The sequence below is a fragment of the Rutidosis leptorrhynchoides genome, chromosome 3 (assembly GCF_046630445.1).
Source record: "Rutidosis leptorrhynchoides isolate AG116_Rl617_1_P2 chromosome 3, CSIRO_AGI_Rlap_v1, whole genome shotgun sequence".
Lineage (NCBI taxonomy): Eukaryota > Viridiplantae > Streptophyta > Magnoliopsida > Asterales > Asteraceae > Rutidosis > Rutidosis leptorrhynchoides.
Window position 1 is genome coordinate 533,466,972 of NC_092335.1, and position 25,486 is coordinate 533,492,457.

The following is a 25,486-nucleotide window of genomic DNA, read 5'->3' on the forward strand; positions in this document are numbered from 1 at the left end:
CCGACACAAAAAGAGGGTAAAGCTCTAAAAATTACTACTTGGGATGAACTTTTCGAATTGGTTTTGTAAAATTGACTTCTTAAGGAATCCATAGCAATTTGATTCACTTTAAACGGAGTTGTAATGAATATTTGGCGAGCAAAACAAAACCTGCTAAAATTAACGTGGTATGGACGAAATTTATATTATAAAAACTATATTAACCATATCCTTGTTAACTTTTCTTATATCCTATATATATTTGGACATGTTATCATTAGTATAACAAAATATTATAATCTTGATTAATTTTGAGATTGTATATATATAATAATCTTGGTACGTTCCATGACAATACGTGCACAATACGTTTTTATAAATCCTAAGACAACGCGTACACAATACGTCTTAGTTAATTCTAAGACAATACGTATACAATACATCTCTGGATTGATGCATGACAATACGTACACAAATAATTCTAAGATTATATATATATATATATATATATATATATATATATATATACCGATTATTGGACTATTGGACTTTTCGGACTATTTTGGACTACTAAACTTGACAACTTAAATAATCACATGTGATTGAAAATATAAATAATCACTTGTGATTGAAAATATAAACTTAAATAATCACATGTGATTGAAAATATAAATAATCACATGTGATTGAAAATATAAACTTAAACAATCACATGTGATTGAATATATGATATGAACTTGCTATATTAATTTAGTTCACATGTATTATTATCTGAATCGTTATTATTATTATAGGTTCGTGAATCCAAGGACGACGACCATATTTTTAATAAGTTAAAAACTTATTATTAATATACTTTTACTACCGTGAGTATATAGTCCCATTTTTAAACTCTACAAATATTTTGGGATGAGAATACATGCATTTTATGTTTTACGCCATGGACACAAGTACTTAAAATATATTCTACGTTGAGTTGTACCACCTTGCATATCTTCCCTACTAGCTTGGTAACTAATATTTACATGTTGTAAGAACATGTAAGCGCGAATCCTATTGATAGATCTATCGGGTTTGACAACCCCAACCGGGCTAGTCGCTCTAGTATCGTAAACGGTTGCATAGTACTTCGTTTTTACTACACTTGGTACAGTGTAGGGAGATTTCATAATAAAGGGAATATGCCACATTAATGGTTAAGTATGGTTACCGAAGCGCTCAACAACTTATAGAATACTTTTATACACTTGCGAGTGTACATATATTTATAACTATGAAAATCTTGTGGTCTATATTTATATCGATGCTAAACCTATATATCTCACCAACCTTTGTGTTGACTGTTTAAGCATGTTTATTCTCAGGGCCTTAAGAAAGTCTTCCGCTGTTGCATTATCTGAGCAAGCTGTGCATGGAGTCTCATGCTTTTGTTTAAATGAAGTGTTGCATTCAATAAAACCTTTGTCATGTATTATATTCGATTGTTATGTCACGTGTGTAGTATTTGGAAACCGATGTATCATGGGGATTATTTCTTAAAAAATTGCCCACTTGTTTAAAACATGCATTATGTATAATAATGGTGTGCTTTTTATGAAATGAATGCAATATTTTTCTAAAACGTATCATATAGAGGTCAAATACCTCGCTATGGGACCAATGAATAACGTACTGCATTTATAGTAATATGGACGGGTCGTTTCAGAGAGGTAACAAGATTAAAGAAGATGAGGTTAAAATATAATGATGCTGATGAAACTGTGAGGTTATCACGAAGAAGATGATGAATAGTACGTGAGTATGATTATGTTGCAGCGAATTTCGATGATAACAGTGAATTTGATGACAACAATGATATTATGATCATGGCTGTTGATAATGATGATGTCGATGCTTATGATGATGATACAACGAAGGTTTCTTCATGTTTCTATTTAGAACGAATGAGGTGAATTGATGATGAACGATGATACAGTTATGATGAAGAAGATGAACTGAATTACTTTCTTTTGGCTACTGCAATCATATTTTTTTATGAACGTGAACCAGAACCCACGATTTCTTTTTTTTTTCTTTTCCTTCTGGTACCTGTCGACGAGAGATATAGATATAAAATTATCGACTGGACTGTTTTAGGTTTAGTGTTATGATTGGTATTGGGCCGTGAATTTTGATTGGTATTAGGCCGATATAATTTAGGACTAGGGAATAAATATATCGCGGTGATATGGGTTATAGAGTTATAATTCGGTATGAAAATAGAAAAATCAAATGGATCAGGTGGTGTGGGTGTTGTAAGGGTGAGCGAGAGGTTGCGGGTTCGAGTCTTGACTGGGTCATTTTCTTTTTGGAAAAGCTTTTTAAGGTGGTATTTCCTTATTATTATTATTATTATTATTATTATTATTATTATTATTATTATTATTATTATTATTATTATTATTATTATTATTATTATTATTATGTTAATAATGGTTATCACTAATATTAATATCATAAATGTTGTATTTATTAACATAGTTTATATTATTATCAGTAGTAATATTATTAGTATTAACATTATTATTATTAATCCTATTATTATTATTGTATTATTATTGTTATTAATTATTATGATTAAGTTTATGGACATGTTAATTATTGTTACTACTAACATTAAACTTATGAATATTATTATTATTAATACAAATAATGTTATTATTATCATTATTATTAGGACTAGTATTTGCATTAAGCATTAATTGTGTTATTATTATTTTTTAAGATTAATATGAAGATATTAGAATAATAGGAAAAGTGTTAAGAAATAAAAATATTATAATTAAGTATAATATAATTAAGATCATGATTAAAAAGTGTTGTTATAAACATTAAATCAAAACTTCGAATATGAAAATAATATTTTATTATAAATAATATTATGTAATATGTATAAATTATGGGTTTAAAAGCTATAGATAAAGTTATGATTTATGTAAGTTATTAATTATTATTATCATTATCATCAATATTATTACTAACACTACCGTTAATAATAATTAGTATTATCATTCTTATTTTTATTTTTATTATTACTAGTATCATTAGTATTATTAAAATCACTATTAAATATGTAAAACCACATCTAATATATATATAACCTAACACTATTATTATATATAAAATAAATATTTTTAAGTTATTAATAGAACACATAATTTATTAAAATAACAGTAAAATTACTAATAATAATATATATATATCTACTTAATTACAAATACGTGTATTAATATATGCACAAATTATATAGGTTCGTGAATCCAAGACCAACCCTACACTTGTTCAGTGTCGTCATATGTATTTTTACTACAAAATACAATACAGTGAGTTTCATTTGCTCCCTTTTTAAATGTTTTTGCAATATATATTTTTGGGACTGAGAATACATGCGCTGCTTTTATAAATGTTTTACGAAATAGACACAAGTAATCGAAACTACATTCTATGGTTGGATTATCGAAATCGAATATGCCCCCTTTAGCTTGGTAGCCTAAGAATTAGGGAAATGGCCCCTAATTGACGCGAATCCTAAAGATAGATCTATGGACCTTGACACGTCCCATTCGGGTTACGAATGCTTTAGTACTTCGATTATCATGTCCGATGAAAGTCCCGGAATGATGGGGATATTCTATATGCATCCTGTTAGTTCGGTTATCAAGCGTTCACTATACGAATGATTTTTATCTCTATGCAGTTTACGAAATGCCTGATATGAGATGATGTTTATGAGAAATGAAATGAAAATCTTGTGGTCTATTAAATTAATAGAAATGATTGTTTATGATAAACTAATGAACTCACCAACCTTTTGGTTGACACTTTAAAGCATGTTTATTCTCATGTATGAAAGAAATCTTCCGCTGTGCATTTGCTCATATTAGAGATATTACTTGGAGTCATTCATGACATATTTCAAAAGACGTTGCATTGAGTCGTTGAGTTCATCAAGATTATTATTAAGTCAATTATAGTTGGATATATTATGAAATGGTATGCATACCGTCAACTTTCGATGTAATGAAAGATTGTCTTTTCAAAAACGAATGCAATGTTTGTAAAATGTATCATATAGAGGTCAAGTACCTCGCGATGTAACCAAATGTAATGTATTCGTCCAGATGGATTAGGACGGGGTCCCCGACTCGGCCGACGCTTCCTTTTTAGGTCTCGACCGATGCGTCCCCGACTCGCGACTTTTACAACCTTGCCTATACGTATATTTATATGTTATACACAATTAATCCAAATCCTCAAAACTATATACATATTTTAAAACATAAAACAAGCTAAAAAGCGTTTAGTTGGCATGATTCGATAGACACTAGACCTTCTTAGACCACTTCCAACAATGACATGCTTCTTAAAAAAGACTGAATTCCACATCAGTGTCACGTTAATATCTTTTTAGAAAGACTGAAAAAGACTAAACGCTACTAACCATAAAATACTTATTCAAAAAGACTGGACTCACCTAATATAGTATTATCAATTATTTATTAAAGGTTAAAATAAAATAATAGGAGTAATATAAAATGGATGAAGCATGTTCACATATATTAATTCTTGAGGTGATGACTATGACATGTGGGGTCTATTGGAGTGCGTCCTCTAACTTCACCAAATAGACAGAATCCAAATATATCTTTCTATCGACGTAAATGAAGGAGCACTTACTACGGTGTCTTTATCCGTCAAAAAATGACGGTTAAAAAGACGTATCTATTGTTACTGGTCTTATTAACTACTCCAAACTTTAGAATTTAGCCAGTAATAATATATTAATATTAAGACGTTGAATACGATGTCTCAAAAGAATGACCAAACAAAATTAATATTACTCTATAACACTAATTATTAAAAATCCCAACACCTTAGTCACATACTCGTTTGTATTATATTATGTTTAAGTCCCGCGAAATTGCGGATTATAAGCTAGTATGTAATGGAACAAAAAACCTTATACACGCCCAGATTTTGAATAACATGAAATGGAACAAAATCTTTCAAGAATTCCACCTAAATTATTAAATCATACATACATAAATAGATAGATAGATAGATCGTAACAATACTTATACCGGCCTTGACGTTTCTTGTTTTCAACAAAACCGTAAGACTGGGTGAAACTAATGACATAATCATCCAATCGATGAAGGTAAAATAAAGCAGATTCATTAGTTTCAACCAATCTAATATCTAATATATAGCTTATACTACGGTTGTAATGTGTAAAGGTGACGTGAAAAACGAAATTGTTACTTTTATGATGATCATGACTTGCGATGGCATCTTTGTTTTGGCTTCTGAGTGGTCAGCTTTTTGCCAAACATACACATGCCACCGCAGCCTGCAGATACCTTTGGTGAAGGAGGGTCAACTGTGGGTCCAACTTCCATAGTTCGATATGGTTTCGAGGTTGATCTTGGTGGCTCAGTTTTTTCTCTATTGACTCCAGTTTTTAGCTTCATATCCCCTGATAACAATTTATCATCCCAAATAAGTCCAGATGAACCTGATCTTCTAAAAGACACATCTGATCTTGGTAACCCAGCCATCAAAACTTCTCTTTTTTAACAGGCTCAAATTGGGCGGGTCAGACTTGTATGACTTTTTATCTCTTTAATCACAACTGGGTTTGGTATTGTGTTTTGTATGGTTAATTGTCTAAGGGGTATATATACTAGAGGATATAGATGATGACAAATGAAGCATAAAAGAGGGTAAAGTCATGAGATGATATCTATTTAGGAGTGTGAAATTACATGATTGTCCTACTCCAACTCTTACGTTCTTGAATTATCGCGGTTCAATCAATACTTTCTAAGAAAATATCAGTGATAACAACTACTAGTACGAGTATAATTTAAAATAGGCGTCAGTATTGAATGTTTCCTAGTAAGGAAGTAGACAAAGTCAATACAAGATCATGACCAAATATTCAACATGGAAAAAAAATAAAGTAGGAATATATCAACTATGAAAGCATATATGTTACATACTCCTTCAAGTCCAGTTACCATTATCATGTATGTTGTTACTACATAGTTGTAGTTTTGATTTTGGAAAATTTATATCTAAGAACAAGAAAATGAATCATGAGCTTTAAAGGAGGCTATTTTGACCCATATGAATAGGTAGATTGAGGTTATGTTATATCTATTCTATCTATAATCTATAATAACTGATAAGAAAAGGAAAAAGTTTAGCTAAGAAGGACAAATTTCAACTAAAATATCCCATAATTATGGCAATACAATTTTTAAAGTAATTATGTATGAACAAAAAATTCTAAGTAGACAATAAAGTTGAAGGGTTTTTTTTTTTTAACCTGATACCAACCCAGCCCATTTTGCTGTTAGTAGATTAAAGTATAATTTCCTTTTTTTCAATCAAGATGACAACAATCTATGAACTGCAACGACATAGCTAGATTATAAACATCAAAAACTGATGGTGACTTCAACTACTCTACTAGTTCTAAAAAACCATATGCTTTCATATTTGATCTCTGATCATTATATAAACATCAGATTCATCATGAACAACTTCATACATGATTTTCAGATCTGAGCTCTGATCATAATAAACATCAGATTCATTGTAAATCAATCTGTTAGACTGTTAGTGTTGGGCACGATCAAATGGTTTGTGCTTAGGTCGGATCACTGTGTTGTTCAAGATGGTTCTAATCAATCTGTTGGAGTCCCTCGTGTTAGCATTAGTTTATTGTGGCCCATGTATATGGCCCAGCCCATTGTAATATCTATATATATGTGTGTTGTATAATACTTGTATCTTGACTTGATTCTTGTTTTAAAATCAAGCAATCATGAAACAATGATATATGATTATGTATGTTATATGGCCCAGCTTCTCTAATTGATCGTGTTGCTAGTTTGGCTCATAAGGATGGTCGTGCTCTGAAAACTCATGCGAGGCTTCTTGTAAGATTATGTGGGAAAACGTTCAAAGGATCAAAGGTTCGTTGGTAAAAAAGGGACTGGACAAATTGGTTCATCCAACAATTATAAGCTACACATAAAAGATAAAAAGAAATAAGTTATCCCTTCAATCAAGTCATTTAGCTTGAACGGAGAGGGAGGACATATAGAAAGCGGTTCAACCAGGATCATACCGATCTGATACCATGTTAGACAGTGAAATTTCCCGTAATCATAACTTTATTATAACGCGGTATTTATAGGATATATAAACCCTAAAACTACATAAACCCTAATGGACCCTAGACCCACATACGAACTCGGGCCTTATTATCTAATCCGTCTAACACTAATCAACCTGTTGGAGTCACTGGTATTAGCATTAGTTTATTGTGGCCCATGTATATGGCCCAGCCCATTGTAATCTCTATATATATGTGTGTTGTATACTATGATCTTGACTTGATTCTTGTATTAAAATCAAGCAATCATGAAACAATGATATATGATTATGTATGTTATATGGCCCAGCTTCTCTATTTGAGCATGGTGTTGCTAGTTTGGCTCATAAGGATGGTCGTGCTCTGAAAAATCATGTGAGGCTTCTTGTAAGATTATGTGGGAGAACGTTCAAATGATCAAAGGTTCGTTGGTAAAAAAGGGACTGGATTATGGGAAGGAAGAGACGGTTGCGTGTAAATCAAAAAAGAAGTCGAAGAAGAACGGTTTGGGTGGTGACATTTTATTTGCTCTATGCGATGAGGAAGATGATTTTGCGTTGGATGGTCATTCCGATGCTTTTGAAGGGTTTTTTGAAATGGTTACGGTCGAAGGTAAGTTTGTCGCGTGTTCAATGGCTTCCCCTTCCTATTCACTAAAGGTATATTCATACTCTTCTTTATCGGGAAAATTCGTACTTGTTGAAAAGGTCGATGGTAAGTTATCAAAACCGGGGTTGAGAGGTAAAAAAAAACTACTATTGACGCGCATTTGCCTGGATGTCCATGAGTTGATTTGTCGATTGGGTTTTGTTGTGCTTGATCGATTTTTGTTGTTGCCCTGTGTCTTATTTTCTTGGACATGTTTGTTGGTTAATGTAAGATCCTATATTTTTTTTTTTTATCTTATTTTTAGTTGCTGTTTATGTAGATGTTTTGTTTCTTTGATGTTTTATATTATTGTTAGTTTAGTTTGGTTTTGTTTGGTAGCATCCCGGTTGTTTCTTGCTTTGTTTCCGACTTGACTCGCCTGTAGATGGTCTTTAGGCTACTTTGGTTTTAGGATCGCTTTTTGATTGCGAGGTTGACCGGTTTTGGGTGTATCGGTTTGTTAAATTCTTTCAAGGTTAATGAAGGAGTGTGGTTATATAAGTTATTGTTTTTTTTTGGGGAAATATAAAGCAAGAAACTTTACAGGTAAAGTATTTTTAAAACACTTCTTAACAAAACACTTAGGAGTAAAACATAATTTAATGAAATTAATAAGCTCTCGAAATTTTGGGTCAAAAGTAATTGATAAAAAATTTGATGATTGATCATCATAGATCCATCCCTACTTAAAAATTTGCTCATCAAAGCCCCACCTAAACTCGGTCCTTACCGAGTCGTGACTCGTTCACTTCCATTATTGTTCCCACGATCCAAAATTAGAACTTTTGTACAAACCCTTTTCCCTCAGTCTACCCCTTCTTTCCCTTCCACATCTCACTCATAAAAACACTTTTAATCTATTCCCCATTTTTGTAAACAAAGGGTTTGATCCCAGAAAAATCCAATCTTTTTTATAAAAAGTATCTCAGATTTTATGTTTGAGTAAAAAACAATTTTTTATTTTTTTTTCTATTGGGTACATGGGAATTGAGAGTACATCATCATCAAACTCAACAAGCCCAGAACGAAATTACAGTAGTAATATGGATACACAAGTTTTGTTGAATGTATATGATCTTACACCTGTTAATTCATATACTGTCTGGCTGGGTTTTGGTATTTTTCATTCGGGTATTCAAGGTTAGCAATAAATATTTTGGCTTTGATCTAATATTTCATCTTTATAATTTTTTTGTTTCAAATTGTTTACTGTACAAGATATGGGTTTTGTTTAGTATTTAGTCATATGATATATGTTTTATTTTATGTTTAAAAGTTTAATGTTAGATGTAGTCCTTGTAGGGGTTGTTGAACTGTAAAGATGTGTTCTTGATATTAGGCTTATTGCCTTATTGGTGATTATGAGTATATGATTCATGAATTTTCATTCTTGTGTTAGCTATAGTGATTTGGGTTTTGCTTATATAAAAGTTTAAGGGTTGTTGATAACATTGGTTACGTTTTCCACACCAGCTTGTTAGATACTTAATTAAATCCCAAGAATTTTATGCTGTTCTTTCAAATTCGGAGTCGAAAGTTAAATGATTTGGGCTTTATTTTGTTTGTTTTGTATTTGGTGATAACTAGCGAGAACTGATCGCGCGTTGCCGCTAGTCCCAACTATGTCTTTTAGTATATATGAAACATTGTTGGCGAAAGTTAGCCGAAAATTGTAGGGAAAAAGAAGGTTAAAAATAGCAAAATAAGGAGCGTAACGTTTTTGTGAGAAAAATAAGTTTTAAAAAAAAAAGGTAAAACGTTTTTGTGCAGGCCTTTAGTAAAAATTGCAGAGGAAAATGTGGGGGAAATAAATAAATAAATAAAAAAAAATTACTGTAGCTCATTAATGGACCTTGTGTGTACAACTATTTTTGCACAGCGTAATAGCCGATAAAGCTTGGGAGGGGGTACAATTCACCATTAGTACCCCAACTATGTCTATTAGCATATGTATATAATGACCATTTTTTTTTTTTTTTTGCGAAAAATACATATACCATATGGTTTTGTAGTTTAATTCGGATTTGGAGCTTCAATAGGGTATTTAGTGTTAAAAGGTTTTCGAATGGTGGTCAATTAGTTTTGTAGATGATCATTGGGATGGTATTGCTTTAACTTCAAATTGTCAGTACAGTTATTCGGGTGTACTTTTTTCTTTTTCTTTTTTGAAAGGCAAACTCACACACCCACATAATATTAACACGGATATATACACCACGAAATGTCCTAAGCAGGACTCGAACTCTCAACCTCAAGGTTGTACGGGTGACCTCGATACCGCCAAGCCATTGACTCTTTGGTAAATACTTTACTTTTTTCTTTTATGTTTGATGATATTTGTTTGGTAGAACTGATTAAAACTTCCATTTGTCTTTGCTTCTATGTAATGTTTGATTCTTTTGAGCCATGTGTTCTTAGTTAGTTTTATTAGTGATCATATGACTACATGTTTATGGCTTTGTAGATATTGAAGATTGTTTGGGGTGTTATTATAGGCAACGGTTTTTTAATAATACTCTTAAGCTTGTAAACTCGTTTATTTGTTATGGATCCTTTAACTGTTAAAGATGTCATCTTGGTGAGCTTTTTTTGGTGATCTCCATTAAAAGTTTGTTATTAAATACCTAATGGATATGTTTGTTTGTTACTTAACTTGCAACTAAATGAAATGCATGGATTATAATTTTGCTAACCTTCTAATCTTTTTAACCATTTTGTTAATGTAAGAATTTGGGATACTTGTGTAGTTTATGGTAAGGAATACGGGTTTGGAGCACACGATTTTCCGATTAGTGGCGTGTTTGAAGTTGAACCGAAGTGTTGCCCAGGTTTTGTTTACAGATGCTCGATTCCGATTGGGCATGTAAACAAATCACCATCCGAGTTTCGGGAATTCATTGAAACCGTGGCTTCGGAGTATCACGGGGATACTTATCATCTTATTTCCAAAAATTGCAACCATTTTACGGATGACATTGCACAAAGATTAACGGGCAAAGGGATACCCGGATGGGTCAATCGACTTGCAAAACTAGGTGTGTCCAATATTCATTATTAGTTCATTCTTCTTATTTATTTATTTATTTATTTATTTTTGCTTGTTTTGCGAGTAGGGATTGATTTGGGTTATTTTTTTTTTATCATTAATGACTTAATCGGTTAAATAAGTAAAAACCCGTAGCTTAATAGGAAGCTGTTAGGAACTCAAAAGCCGTCTAAAGTGTAATTTTAATTTATTAAACCTTCCGAAGCAATTTATCTATAAGAGACTAGATTATTACTGAAGCAATATAATTCTGTAATCGTATTTGACACACCATTTATTTATTTGGATAATAACAGTTTTTCCGGGTGAACCCGAAGGCGGACTTATTGGTTTTTGGTCATTTTTCGCAGGTGCTGTTTGTAGTTGTCTACTTCCTGAAAGCCTTCAAGTAACGACAGTAAAACAGCTACCAGAGTATCATAATTGTGGTATGTGTTCTTTTTGCCATGCGTTATTTCTTTTTGATTTGGTGTTCAATACTTGAATGTGATTAAGATTAGGCCCTTTGTTCGTACTAGGAAAATATAGTAGTTTCACTTCAATACTTGAATGTGATAAAGATTATAGTTGATCATGGTTTAGATAATTTAATATCACGATAGGTGGTTGTCTCACATCATGTTGTACATGTTAACACCATAAACTGATTATGTGGCGACTTAAGATAACTTAAAATCTTGATCATAACACCATAAACTGATTTATGTGACCCTTTTTAATGCATTAAATTTTCTTACTTTTTATGATCGATTTGCAGAAGAAGATGGGACCGCCTCGGAGTCAACCTCAAATGCTCAAGAACCTTTAGACTTTTGTGATGTGGGTGAAGACAAATACCTTCTCTCAGCAGCAGATTCGAGTGATGTAGCTTTTATTAAAGAGGTCTCTAGATGAAGATAAAAACAACGTTTTTCGTACAACCAATTTGTCGATTGCAAGTGATTCCTTTATTTATATTTTTTTTGCACTTCTGGTTTGTTGTTGTACAATCAAATGTAATTTTCATTTTCCATTATGGGAGATTGTAGAACTTCAAAATTGAAAAGATCGTATTGATTGATTGTTTGGAGTATCCTATCATTTTGTTAAGCCAAAAGTTCTTCATTATAACTTATTATTTTGACATCAATTTTTTGCACTGATGTATAATTCAGTAGTATATGTGCGCGCAGCGTGCGCGAGTGTGTAAAACCATAAACAAAGGCAGGTTAAACCTTGTTAATCTTATTCAACAATTACCCCGATTAATCACTAGCCAACCCGCCTCACAATCCTATTTTGACACCTCTATTTGTTTATTATTATTATTTTTTGTATGAATATTTGATAATAAACGGTAGTTCGATCTTGCTTAAGAAATAAGAACAGTGAACACAGCCTTGTAAGCAGATGAGACATACATTCATAATGCAAACAGGCAATGCACACCAGTGAAGAGTAAATACACAGATGTAATATACATGCGTTACCTTTCGATATTTCACATTACAAAATAATTGTGTTACCGTTCACAAATTGTAGTTTAACCAATGAATTTTTTAATCCTGTTTGTTCCAACTTTGATGAAATCATGACTCAACCTTGAGATTTAATGTTGAGGTTAGCCATGAACAAACATCATCCATCTCTTCAGGCATCGTATAGTGGCCGAGCCTGCATATTGATCAAAAAAGATACATATGTTTAATCACTAACGAAACGAACACGTATAATAAATAATAAATATAGATGAAAAATAGCTTGAAAAGAAATGGGTTGAAGTCATTGTATTCTGATGCATAAAACGTCAAACCATTTTAGTGGGGAAAAAAATCGTTAATAAATGCTAACTTTGTAATCAGGGGCGAACCATTGGATTTGCAAATTTTAGTGCAAATTTTTTCGATTTTTGATTTTTCCCCCGGTTTTTTGCTCCAAACCCTTCATATTTTACCCCAAAACCTCCATATTTTGCTCCAAAACCTTCGTATTTTGCTCCAAAACCTTCGTATTTTGCCCGAAAACCTCCAAATTTTCTCAAAAAACTCTATATTTTGCCAAAAAAAAATTCCCTACGTTCTAAAAAAAAATTTCGCCCCCGGGGAAAACATTTCCTGGCTCCGCCACTGTTTATAATCACAATAAATCACACACTAACTATACACTAAGAATGAAGACTGTTTCATGTCAACACGGCCCAGACAGACACATTTCAAGTTTTCAACCCATATCCAAAGAACTTTGTACACCACAACCCAGTTTTTAAACCATTACCAAAACAACACTGCCCCCATGTTGCTACTGTATAATTTATAAATTCAAGTTAAAGACTAGGGAAGAAAACATACAGGTCATAGGTTTTAAAGGTCAACTTCTGAAAGCCAGTTGAAGTAAGTGTCTCTGCTGACTTGTCCCCATGACGAAACAGAACCACATCATCAACTGCAATCAGATTGCAGAACAAGTTAGAAATACATGTTACTTTCCAGTTAATTTCTATAAAATAAACTGAAAAACGTAACATATAAATGCCCATATACCACGAAAGCTGCAGTCATGCAGCTGCTATTCAGCACATAAGGTCAAAGACTTTAGTTGCGAATGTCTAAAAACAATATGTAGTGGTTAATAATTTCAAATTTTCAACCCAATTACTTTTATTCAGCACATGATGGTCAGAAATGTTACCTCTAACATGTAAATTTTTTACTTGATTAAAACTGAAATGGGTTAAAAGTGACCCACAGAAGAGACAAAGAAGTGTTTAGAGATAAACTACAACCCAATCCGTATGTATTTTTCCCCATTCACCCCTGTTCCGCCACCTTCAACTATATGCAATAAATGAGGACCAGTAAATCGTGTTGACACAAACGCTGTAATTTTTTGGGAGAAGCAAAAATTAAAATTTTTATCAAGCTAGAAGAAACAAAACAGGAGTGTTGTATTGGGTGACAAATAATATCAGTAACTAGAAGAACCTGATACCTAAAACGAAAAACGGACTGTAATCATACGGTAACAATAAAATATAAAATCTACTCAGATGGTTATAAAAATCTGAGAAATGAGCTATGGTAAAGACAGCTAACAATACATAAGACAACCAATAGATGTACTATATAATTCTGCATATATGCAATCCTGGAAAAACCAGAATGTTTAAAAAATTGTTTGACTTTCAGTTATAGATGCCTTGAATTTCCTTTACATAATCACAGAAGATGAAAATCTTGTGGTAAAAAATTATATGAAAAATGGAAAAGCTAAAGTTACAACTTATTTTCCCGAAAATGCAAATGTTTCCCAAAACAAGAATTAAGAAGTACAATAATACACAATTAACTTTACAAAATAGAAGAGAAAATGTGGTCGGCCCTAGTACCTTTGCCATGACACAGCAAAATGGGCAAAGAAGACGCTCGATTTGCAGCTTCATCCCCTTCTACCTTGTCAGTAAGATCCCTGACAAAGAACAACAGCAAATGTTATATCACATCTGTGTAAGAATATTTGTATTTGTATGAGATAAACACTTCTAAAACACACATCCAAACACCCCCTAACAAGACGTGGCAAAAGAGAGGTTAATAAGCTAGCCGTACTTTGCACAAGGAAGCCAGCCACTAAGGCCAACAACTGCATCTAAATGGGTTGAGTAAGTATTCTCGTTCCCAAGTTTTCCATGAGCAAAGCAACTTGCAGAGTATAGAGCAGTTGCCGCACCCATACTGAACCCTCCTACACCCAGTTTGACTGCAAAGTAATAGAACATATATATCATCAAAGAAATATTATAATAGCCAAATGAAAACATGCTCTGAAGAATGTTGAGAATGTTTGTGAAAATAAAAAAGCTCACTAGATGTTACTTTAGTGTGAAAAGTATGCCAATTAGTTAAGTTCTGCTAGAGCTAGAAGATGGGAAGGATGACTAATGGGTAACAAGTTGGAACAGGTTCAGGCTAAAATGGGTCATGTCAGGTTGGGTTAATCCACACACTTTTACTATCAATATTTCTATTTTCTGTGAATGACCGACGTTAATTATGATACCCAAAATAATATTCTTACAGCAAATATCGAAATGCAATATCTTTATAATAAATTGATTTACAAGGTTGCATGAATTTAAGCTGAACTACTATTGAAATACATTCAACCTCAAGCCCATTAGGGGAAAAAACCATTGCACAAGGAAAAGATCAAGAAAAATATAGTGAAACTTACCATTTGCAGGCTCAGTCGAGAGTAGGCTCAAAACATGTGCCACCGAAGCATCTAGCCCCTCTACGTCTTGTTTTGCCTCTTCAGAGAGGTCACTTACATCAAACCCTAACAACCAAGTGACCAACTATTTTAAATGATTTCATGCATGTCAATCTTGAATGCTTTAGTTCTTTACTGCAACGCCAACTAATGTGTTCCCCAAATTAGATACTTGCAAAACTTAAGATAATTTGGATATATCCTTATTATTTTTATAACAGCATATTCGTGTATTATCCTTTTGAAAATTGTAATGATGCCAAAATTAGTTAATTGGTCAGTTTTGTAGAGAAACAAGAAAAGATTATCAAAGCATTTCAACATACATGCATTCGAAGGAAAGCCACCAAATAGTGTTAAGGGTTGAGTGGGAGAGGTAGGACATATCCATTTGATCTGCATCACATTTAGTAAAATGCAAATTAATAAACTTGATTGTACAAATGTGACACTACCATATCAGTTTGATCAGGGTTATATGATGTTTGTATATAAGGCTCAAGTCATTTACATAAACAAATGGATACAAACACATTGGGTCAGATGAGATAAATAACACGTCCAAATGGGCAGTTGTCAGTACATGGTCAAAATAGGTTGACCACTTGACCCACAACACTTTGTGTTTGTTATTTTTTTTTTTTTTTGCTTCTAGAATAAGTATGAGGAAATGATGGCGGAAAAAAACCGTTTCATATTTAGCTGATTTTTGAGTTTACCCATCTGACGAATTTCATAAACCCAGATCCGCCCATTCAGAAGTTAATGGATCGAAATTGTCACCGTTAACATAGACAAAAATAATTCTTACATTTGGAAGAGGAAGGGTTTCCAAGAGCTGGGACCAGCTGTTAGGAAACAGAACATGGATCTCAGACTATTCACTAGTTGTGTAAAAACAATGTCAAAAGCTTAAATACAAATAGTATAGGGAGTTGATGCAAATATATCGTTAACAAAAAATGTGGATAACTTGATAAACATTCTATCGACATTATGATTTTATCTAATTTAACATATTAGAGATAGATCAATACTCATAAGAATTCATAGTTGTTGCTATTATAATGAATAGATGGTAAGTTACGTGATAGAGATATATGCCCTTCGTAAATCAAGCTATATAAAGAGTGTCAATCTTCCTATAATCTATTCACATGACTAACAAGACAAACACTTAATAACAATCAAAGTAAGATAAGCAAGATAGGTTAAAAAAAGTGTCACTTCAAAGTTTTGCATCATATGGTATTTCTAGAATTGTATATTAATTTTGAAATTAGGAACTTGTCAATAGATCTTTTGTATTATTAATGCACTCCTCTTTTAGAGCGTTGCATGCAAAAGAACGTCATGAAAATTATATGCAGCAAACAAATTTACAGTTTTATATCAGGGAGAGGCACATTAGGTTTCTAAAGTTGTGTGATCATATATTGAAGATATTTCCCTAATCAACTTCGCATATGCACAGAAAGCAGAAAGGATGAAGAGTATTCAAAAACTAGACTATTTTCAAAAGCACTAACAAACAACACCTATCTACTAAAAACATCTGGTATTCCAGTTATCAACATAAGACAAACAAAGAAGACGACATCGATATTAGGTTACCTTGAACCGTTGTCACCAAGGCCATGTAACCAGACAATAGTTGCCAGGTGTTCACCTTTAGGTTCAACCACATGTGTCTGTCCAAACTCAAGTAACCTTCTTCCAGATCCACTACCTTTGATAAAAAGATCCAATATTTCCATCACATAGCAAGAACCAAATAAAAAATAAGGGCACAGTGTCATGGAAAAAGGCCAATTATTATTATTATTGTATGTAAAACTGTAAGAGTTGTAATAATGTATTTCAAATTACACACGGCAATTTCAAACCAATGGTGATAGGAGTCCCCAGCATTTATGTACCATCCAATTCGCCAATGCAACACCCTTACAACCTCTTACAATAAATAATATTTTTGCTAGATATTAGTTACTAAAAGTTAAACCAGCTGTTTTTTAAAAGACTAATTAACAAACATTGGTTCTGTACGATTCTGGTTGGATTGACCTCTTTCTATTAAACAGTTCCGACAAATTTGTATTGTATTGGTTCAGACTAATCAAAAAAGTTATCGTTGACTACTGTTCATGTAACCATACTAACAGAGATGATGCATAAGTATAATGTTCGCAGAGATAAAAAGAAACTAACCGGAACCTAGAGATGGGCCATCAAAACTCATATTGATTTATTGATTAGAGATGCAGTCCACAACAGTAGCGAAGGAGGAGAACAAATTCTGCAACAAACAAAACTCACACACCTTAAACTACATAAACTTCAAAACAGAAGCAACCATTCTGCAGTGTGATTTATCCATTAACTCAAACGATCAGTTGCGATATAACAAATCATTTCTATTGTTCACGTCGTTATATGCATACACCAAATTTTATCGAAAAACAGTATACCTAACATATTCGCAATCGCTGAACATTAATTCTCTGATTCTATACCAAAAACCTCAATTATATCTCTAACATTCAAACACAAATAGCATCTGACAAACTGTATCTCAATTATTATAAACAAATACCTAACTTCCTTTACATAAATATATCAGCTATTTATCTAACCTAAAACAATTAAACTTTAATATAAACTAAAAGCATAAAAAGTACTCCGTATCTCAGTCAATTTTATGAGCTGATGTAAGCATACTTGTATTACTACTGAAATTGATATAATTAAAAAGTCTACTGTGCAAAAACCTAGTTCTACATATACAATTAATACACATATATGTATATTACACACGCGTGCGCGTATAAACACTTTTATTCATAGAGATAAAGGATCATTAACAGTGATGTTTCCTATCATAATTCAGATGAAAATTTGCAAGATCTAGAAGAAATCATCAAGTATTTAGATCAGTATCTACCGATTATTGAATTAACGGAAGCACAAGTTGAATTCGACTTACCTTTGACGCTTTTGTGATCGAGCGTGTCTCTCAAAAATGTGTATTTTCTTCGTTCGTGCTTCGTGGCATTTTTTTTTACCCACGTGAGGGCGACTACTACAAGTCTACAACCAATCAGATGAGTTTGGATGAATTTGTTATTAGCGATCTTGTAGTTTAGGTTTATGGACAATTTCAGCCTTGTTTTTATTTTATTATTTTTTTACAATTTATCTTTCGTTCCATAATAAGAGTTGCAAACATATTAAAAATATGAAGTTTATATACATTCTTATCTTGATTATGTTTTGTCCTTTGTTTGTAAGTTGTTTTCTGTTTCAGGGTATATATTTAAAATATGTCAAAATTGATGCAGAAAGTTTAACTTGTGAAGTTCAGGGACTGGAGTGTAATTTTTATGTATAAATATTTCTCTTTTTATTATATTTTGGGTTGAAGTTTTTTGATATCTGCTTCTTTTGTTCTTACATCTTCATCTTCATTCTCTGATTTGTATGTGAATGATTAATACATGTTGGTGTTAATTCATTGAGAGTTTTTTATTGTAACAGAGAGGATCGATTCTTTGGGTCTTGTATCTTTTGGGCTTTTCCCGATACAGTTGATGTAATGTTCTTTTTAATTGAAGCATGTTTGTTCCGCTGATTGAAGATAATATTATGTGTTTTTGATTCTATATTACTTTACATTGTATCAGAGCTTGGTTATGATGATTCTGGTGATTAGATTGACTGTTTGACGATTGACGATTTTAGGGTTTTCTCAACCCTTTCTTCTGTTGATTGGTGATTCGTTTATTCTGATAAATAAACGATCACTTCTAGAGATTGTTTTCAAAAATTGTTGGAATATATTGTGGGTGATTGCCTGATCTAAACTTCAAACCCCAATTTTTCAAATTATGGTTAGGGTTTCCTCTTTGTTGTTCCAGAGAAGTACTCTGTAAAACTCTTCCACTCTTCTTTGTGCGTGCATTTTATTTAGGGTTGCCTAACATTGTTTCTGTTTTCTTGTAGCAAAGAGGACTCCAAATAAGACCTGGAGTAGATTCCTTGAGAATTTGCTTATCTGGATCATTGTTTGGACTATCCTTTAGGGTTAATGATAGTGCTCCAAATGAACATATATTTAGGCGCAATATCCTTCCAATATGTAAAACTTTTAGTTACTATTGTTCTATTTTTATGTAATATTCGTTTAAATAAATAAGTGCGAAGACAAAAGAAGAAAATGACGATTTGAAGACGAAAATGACCAAAAAGCTCAAATGTACAAGATACAATTCAAGTGGTCCAATTTATTGATAAGAAACGTCTAAAAATGACAAAAGTACAAGTTGTGGAACGCAAAGTACAAGATATCTAAGCATACGAAAAGACGTTCAAAAATCCGGAACCGAGACATAAACCGAGCATCAACGCGCGAGTCAACGGACCTAAAATTACAAGTCAACTATGCACAAGAATATAATATAATATATATATATATATACTTAATATAAATTATATATATTATATATATATATATATATATATATATATATATATATATATATATATATATATATATATATATATATATATATATATATATATATATATATATATATATATATATATATATATAGGATCAATGGGGAAGTAACCAATCGAGGGGAAGCGGGGGGAAGCTAATTTTTTTTTTTTCGTTTTTTTGGAATTTTTTTTTCCGGCAACAAGATCACACGAAAATATGAACATTTAGAAGAGACACTTCGTGATGAATGTTATTATTTAGGCGGGAAAACGATCGACAAAAATAACATTCAAGATAATATTGTTCGTGAAGAATATGAACGTTTTTTTTCATGTTTTGTGAAGTAAAATTTAGCCCGATTTAGAGTTTAGAGTTTAGGGTTTAGGGTTTAGGGTTTAGGGTTTGGTGTTTTGGGTTTATTCCATAAACCCAAAACACCAAACCCTAAACTCTAAACCCTAAACTCTAAATCGTTCGTGTTAAAAACTCAATCTAAATCCTAAATCTAAACCCTAAATCTAAACCCTAAACCCTAAATTTCTAAACCCTAATATCTAAACCCTATAAACCCTAATATCTAAACCCCAATAGCTAAAACCTCAAAATACGCTCGAAAACCACGATTATTGTTATATATTACTTCTTCGAGCGTTTTCCCGCCAAAATAAAAATATTTATCACAAAGTGTCTCTACTAAATGTTCATATTTTTATCTCATCTATAATGTTCGTGAACAAAGTTTTTTCAAAAAATGAAGAAAAAAAAATTTGCTTCCCCCCGAATGGTTACTTCCCTCTTGATCCTACCCCTATATATATATATATATATATATATATATATATATATATATATATATATATATATATATATATATATATATATATCGACAAGCAAAACAACAGAAAAATTCTGAGCTGGCACTGTAGCCCATGCGATCGCATGGGAAATAGGCATAAAACCCATGCGATCGCATGGTGAATAGTATCCGAAAAAGTTCTATAAATTCGCATGTTTCTGCTCGATTGTTTACACCTTCATACTTCACACTCTTTTCATTCCTTCTTCTGTAAACATAAATATATTTATATTATAATATAAGTTAATTTTAATAATAAAGTTATGGTTTAGTTGGGTTATTGTAAGAAATGTTTTACGGGTTTTAAGTCGAAACTCTGTCTGGGTAACGCTACGCTATTAATAATCACTGTAAGCTATGTTCTTCCTTTTTAAATTAATGTCTCGTAACTAAGTTATTATTATGCTTATTTGAGCCGAAGTAATTGTGATGTTAGACTAAATATTAAGATGGGGTTATTGGATTTTGTACCATAATTCGGGTTTGGACAAAAGACCAACACTTGTGAACATTGGACTATTGACTATTAATAGGTAGGAGATATTGTCTAATTGAATGACAACTCATTGGAACCTGTCGAACCTATCTTCAAATTAGTTAATCTAATAATTATTAAATTGATTACGAATGTCCTATTTAGTGACGTTTATACGACATCGTTTACAATCATTTAATTAATCAATTGGATTGGGTAATTGATTATTCATTTTGGCCAAGTGGATAAATTAATATATCATGGACTAATTAAAACAGGGGTGGATTACATACAAGGGTAATTGGTGTAATTGTTAACAAAGTATTAAAACCTTGGATTAAACGCAGTCGATAACCTGGTGTAATTATTAACAAAGTATTAAAACCTTGTTACAGTTTAAATCCCTAATTAGTTGGAATATTTGACTTCGGGAATAAGGTTAATTTGACGAGCATTTTATAATTATGATCGATGAACTATTATGGACAAAAACCAAATAGATATCAAATAATCCAGGACAAAAGACAATTAACCCAGGGTAATAAATTAAAATCAAAACGTCAAACATCATGATTACGGAAGTTTAAATAAGCATAATACTTTTATTTCATATTTCATCGTACCTTTATTTACTGTCATTTTAATTACTACAATTTACTTTATCGCAATTTAAATTCTGTCATTTATATTATCGTCATTTATCTTTACGCTTTATTTAAAATCGACAAACCGGTCATTAAACGGTAAAAACCACCTTTTATATATTATTATTATTACTATATATAATTATATATATTTTATATAAATATAGTTGTTAAAAATATAATACGTAATCGCTAGCTCCCTGTGGAATGAACCGGACTTACTAAAAACTACACCACTCTACGATTATGTACACTGCCTATAGTGTTGTAGCAAGGTTTAGGTATATCCCATCTGTAAATAAAATTAATTAAAACTTGTGTAATTTGTATCGTATTTTATAGTAAACTATAATAGTATTTCGTACCCCTCTGCTTTAACATCAAGTTTTTGGCGTCGCTGCCGGGGAACTCGGTGAAACATGCTATATTAAAAATATATAATTTTTAATTTTAATTTCGTAAAAATATTTTGTATTTATAATAAGTGTTAAAAATACAAAAAGGAAAAAAAAATAAAATATATATATATATATATATATATATATATATATATATATATATATATATATATATATATATCTTTAAGATTTTATATATAATTTTAACAAGTACTTTTATTTTTAGATTTTAAAATATAAGTTTATTTTAAAATTATATCAATATTTTCTATAATATAAAATCAGAAAATTAAAATCAAATAATAAATATTAAGATTGGGCCGAGTCAGTTTAACAGTCCGAATCAGTTCTGGATTACTGGGCCATGCGATCGCATGACCCATAAGGGAAAATTTCATGCAGTCGCATGAGATCAGCTGGCAGGCCACATACCTCGTACAATTAATTACGCGTTAGGGTTTTTATATTTTTATTATTTAACTTAATTAGGGTTCTATTTATTTAATATATATATATATTTCTAGTTTTAATTTATAATTTGTTATTTTAAATTTAAATATTATTATTAAATATATAGATTAATACTTTTATAAAATATCATATAAAAATAATATTTTTATAAAATTTGTATTTTATCATTTTATTTTATATTTTGTATCTTTTTATCGTTTATTCGTAGTTTTTAATATTTGTCGTTCGTAATATTAATTTCGTAGTTATAGATTTGCCGTAGATTTTTAGCTTTTAAGACTTTGCCTTAAAATTCCTTAAGTGCTTTTTTCTTGTATTAAGATTTAGGCGCTTTAGAATTTTACGACGCTGTTATAGATTTTAGTGCCTTTTAAGTAATTGCCATTTTCCGAATAGAATTGTATTTAAGTTTTAATACCTTTAGACGCAACTTTTTAGATTTAATTCTTAGACTTTTAAGTTTCAACGTTTTTCTTTCTTATTTTTATTTTTTGACGTTTTTCGACGCGCTTCTTTTTCTTTTTCATTTCTACGCTCTAGTTTTTAGGACATAGAATTTTCTTTATTTTCTTTAAATCTCGACGAAAAATTATTTTAAGCGATTAAATTGATAGACATCCAAATTTTCTGGTTCGTAGTAATAGTTGGATTTGTTAGTGGCGAGTTGTGGGCTTCCGATTTAAAGGGTCCTGGCTACCTGCTGCATCTATTGGCTATTCGAAACGTGGGCAAAATCAGAAAAGTCTATTAATTGGATAACTTATATAATTTTTATATTTATAACTAATAGGATATTCAGTGAATGCACCGAGCAAAACGTTCACCACCTTTCATACGTTCACCACCTGTAACCCGATCAAGACATCTAGCCAATATTGTCGCCGTTGATTTTTCTTTAGAATCATCATCTAGTCGAATAAGAACTCCAATTCAAATTTCCGATAATCCATTTTTTGAACCCGACTTCACAAGTGAGAACCCGGAGGATATTCAAGGACAATTCCAAGATCCTGAACCACTAATCATTCTTCCTGAACCACAACTCGTTAAATCAGAATCCTCTAGTGATTCGTATTCAACAAATTCAATTATGAAAGTAACGGAACCTCAAATAATGGAAGACCGAATGAGAGCCACACGCACTGGCCAAGGTCACGCCATTATTCGGCCAGATGTTAATGCGCCAGATTATGAAATCAAAGGACAAATCCTACACATGGTAACTAATCAATGCCAATATAGTGGTACGCCAAAAGAAGATCCAAACGAACATCTTTGAACCTTTAATAGGATCTGTACTCTATTTAAAATCAGAGAAATTGAGGATGAACAGATCTATCTCATGTTGTTTCCCTGGACTTTAAAGGGAGAAGCCAAAGATTGGTTAGAATCGTTACCTGAAGGGGCGATTGACACATGGGATGTCTTAGTTGAAAATTTTCTTAAAAGATTCTTTCCGACATCTAAAGCCGTGAGACTTCAAGGAGAAATTGTTACGTTCGCGTAAAAGCCAAATGAAACATTATATGAGGCGAGGACAAGATTCGGAAAGTTGTTGAGAGGATGTCCTCAACACGGTTTAGACACTTATCAAATAGTACAAATATTCTACCAAGGTGTCGACGTTGCTACACGAAAAGACATCGACACAGCAGCTGGTGGTTCCATTATGAAGAAAACCGTAATTGAAGCTCACAAAATTATTGATAACACAGCCTCCCATTTGCATGAGTGGCACCAGGAAAAAGATATTTTTCGTTCATCTAAAGTGGCTAGAGCCGATTCTAGCCATGACTTTGATTCCGTTTCTGCAAAGATAGATGCTTTCGAGAGATGAATGAAAAAGATGACTAAAGATATTCACGCAATACGAATCAGTTGTGAGCAATGCGGTGGACCACACTTAACGAAAGATTGTCACATTGAGCAAACGATGGAACAACGTGAGAATGTTTCCTACATGAACCAAAGGCCAGGAAATAATTATCAAAATAATTATCAACCGCCAAGGCCAAACTTCAATAGAAATCAAAACATTCTTTACAATCCAAATGGACCCAACAATAACTCGTACAACCAACAAGGTCCGAATAACCAACCAACTCAAAACAACACTTTCAATCAACAAAGACCTAGCTTGTATAAACCACCACAACAAACCGAAGAGAAAAAGTCAAATCTAGAAGAAATGGTACAAAAGCTAGTTGAATCTCAAACACAGTTTATTACATCTCAAACCCAAACGAATGAGAGGTTTGATCAGTCATTAAGAACTCAACAAGCTTCCATTTTGAATCTAGAAAAACACATAAGTACTCTTGCTAGCATGATGAGTGAGAGGGAACAAGGAAAGCTACCGAGTAATACTGAAGTAAATCCTCGAAATGAGAATGTTAATATGGTATCAACGAATTCTGAAAAACCAGCATTAGAAGATGGGAAGGTTTTCGATGTGAGTAACAATGAAGAAGTTACAACACCACCACCACCAGCCGAGTATGTAAAGCCAGTAGTTATACCATACCGACCACCCATCCCGTTTCCCAGAAAAGGAGTTGAGTATGAGCAAGTAATAGGTAATAAAGTTTGTGATACCTCTGGAAAGAAGAAGAAGAATAAGAAAGTGCAAGAAACAAAAACCGTAAAAGTAAACCCGGTGAAGACAGTTCCACCAAAACTTCCACCCAGGTTGGGTGATCCGGGTGAATTTATTGTTCCTTGTCTACTTAGTGATTGTGTCATATATGATGCACTAGCAGATTTAGGTGCAAGTGTGAGTGTTATGCCTCTTTCATTATATAAGAGATTAGAAGTAGGTGAGTTAAGTCCAACGGAGATGAGTGTTCGACTCTTTGATCAAACCATTAGGCACCCAGTTGGAATTGCTGATAACCTACCCATTCAGGTAATTTAACCTTTCTAGTCGAATTTATTGTCATTGACATAGAAGAGGACCCAAACATTCCTCTAATTTTAGGTCGACCATTCTTATCATCCACCGGGGCGTTATTTGATGTAA

General features: G+C 32.1%; 2 protein-coding genes across 2 annotated transcripts; one reads left to right on the forward strand and one right to left on the reverse strand.

Annotated features, from left to right (window-relative positions):
• Positions 1-8,532: 8,532 nt before the first annotated feature.
• Positions 8,533-11,949, forward strand: LOC139898401 (deSI-like protein At4g17486). The gene is made up of 4 exons (XM_071881127.1): positions 8,533-8,971; positions 10,579-10,866; positions 11,228-11,305; positions 11,635-11,949. The coding sequence occupies exons 1-4, from the start codon at positions 8,812-8,814 to the stop codon at positions 11,769-11,771; spliced, it is 663 nt and encodes a 220-aa protein (XP_071737228.1). The 5' UTR covers positions 8,533-8,811; the 3' UTR covers positions 11,772-11,949.
• A 316-nt stretch (positions 11,950-12,265) lies between these two features.
• Positions 12,266-17,673, reverse strand: LOC139898402 (uncharacterized). Its single transcript, XM_071881128.1, has 9 exons — positions 17,334-17,673; positions 16,740-16,854; positions 15,937-15,973; positions 15,452-15,521; positions 15,087-15,191; positions 14,462-14,612; positions 14,242-14,321; positions 13,205-13,298; positions 12,266-12,530 (listed from the first exon to the last, which is right to left on the reverse strand). The coding sequence occupies exons 1-9, from the start codon at positions 17,362-17,364 to the stop codon at positions 12,446-12,448; spliced, it is 768 nt and encodes a 255-aa protein (XP_071737229.1). The 5' UTR covers positions 17,365-17,673; the 3' UTR covers positions 12,266-12,445.
• Between the last annotated feature and the right edge of the window lie 7,813 nt (positions 17,674-25,486).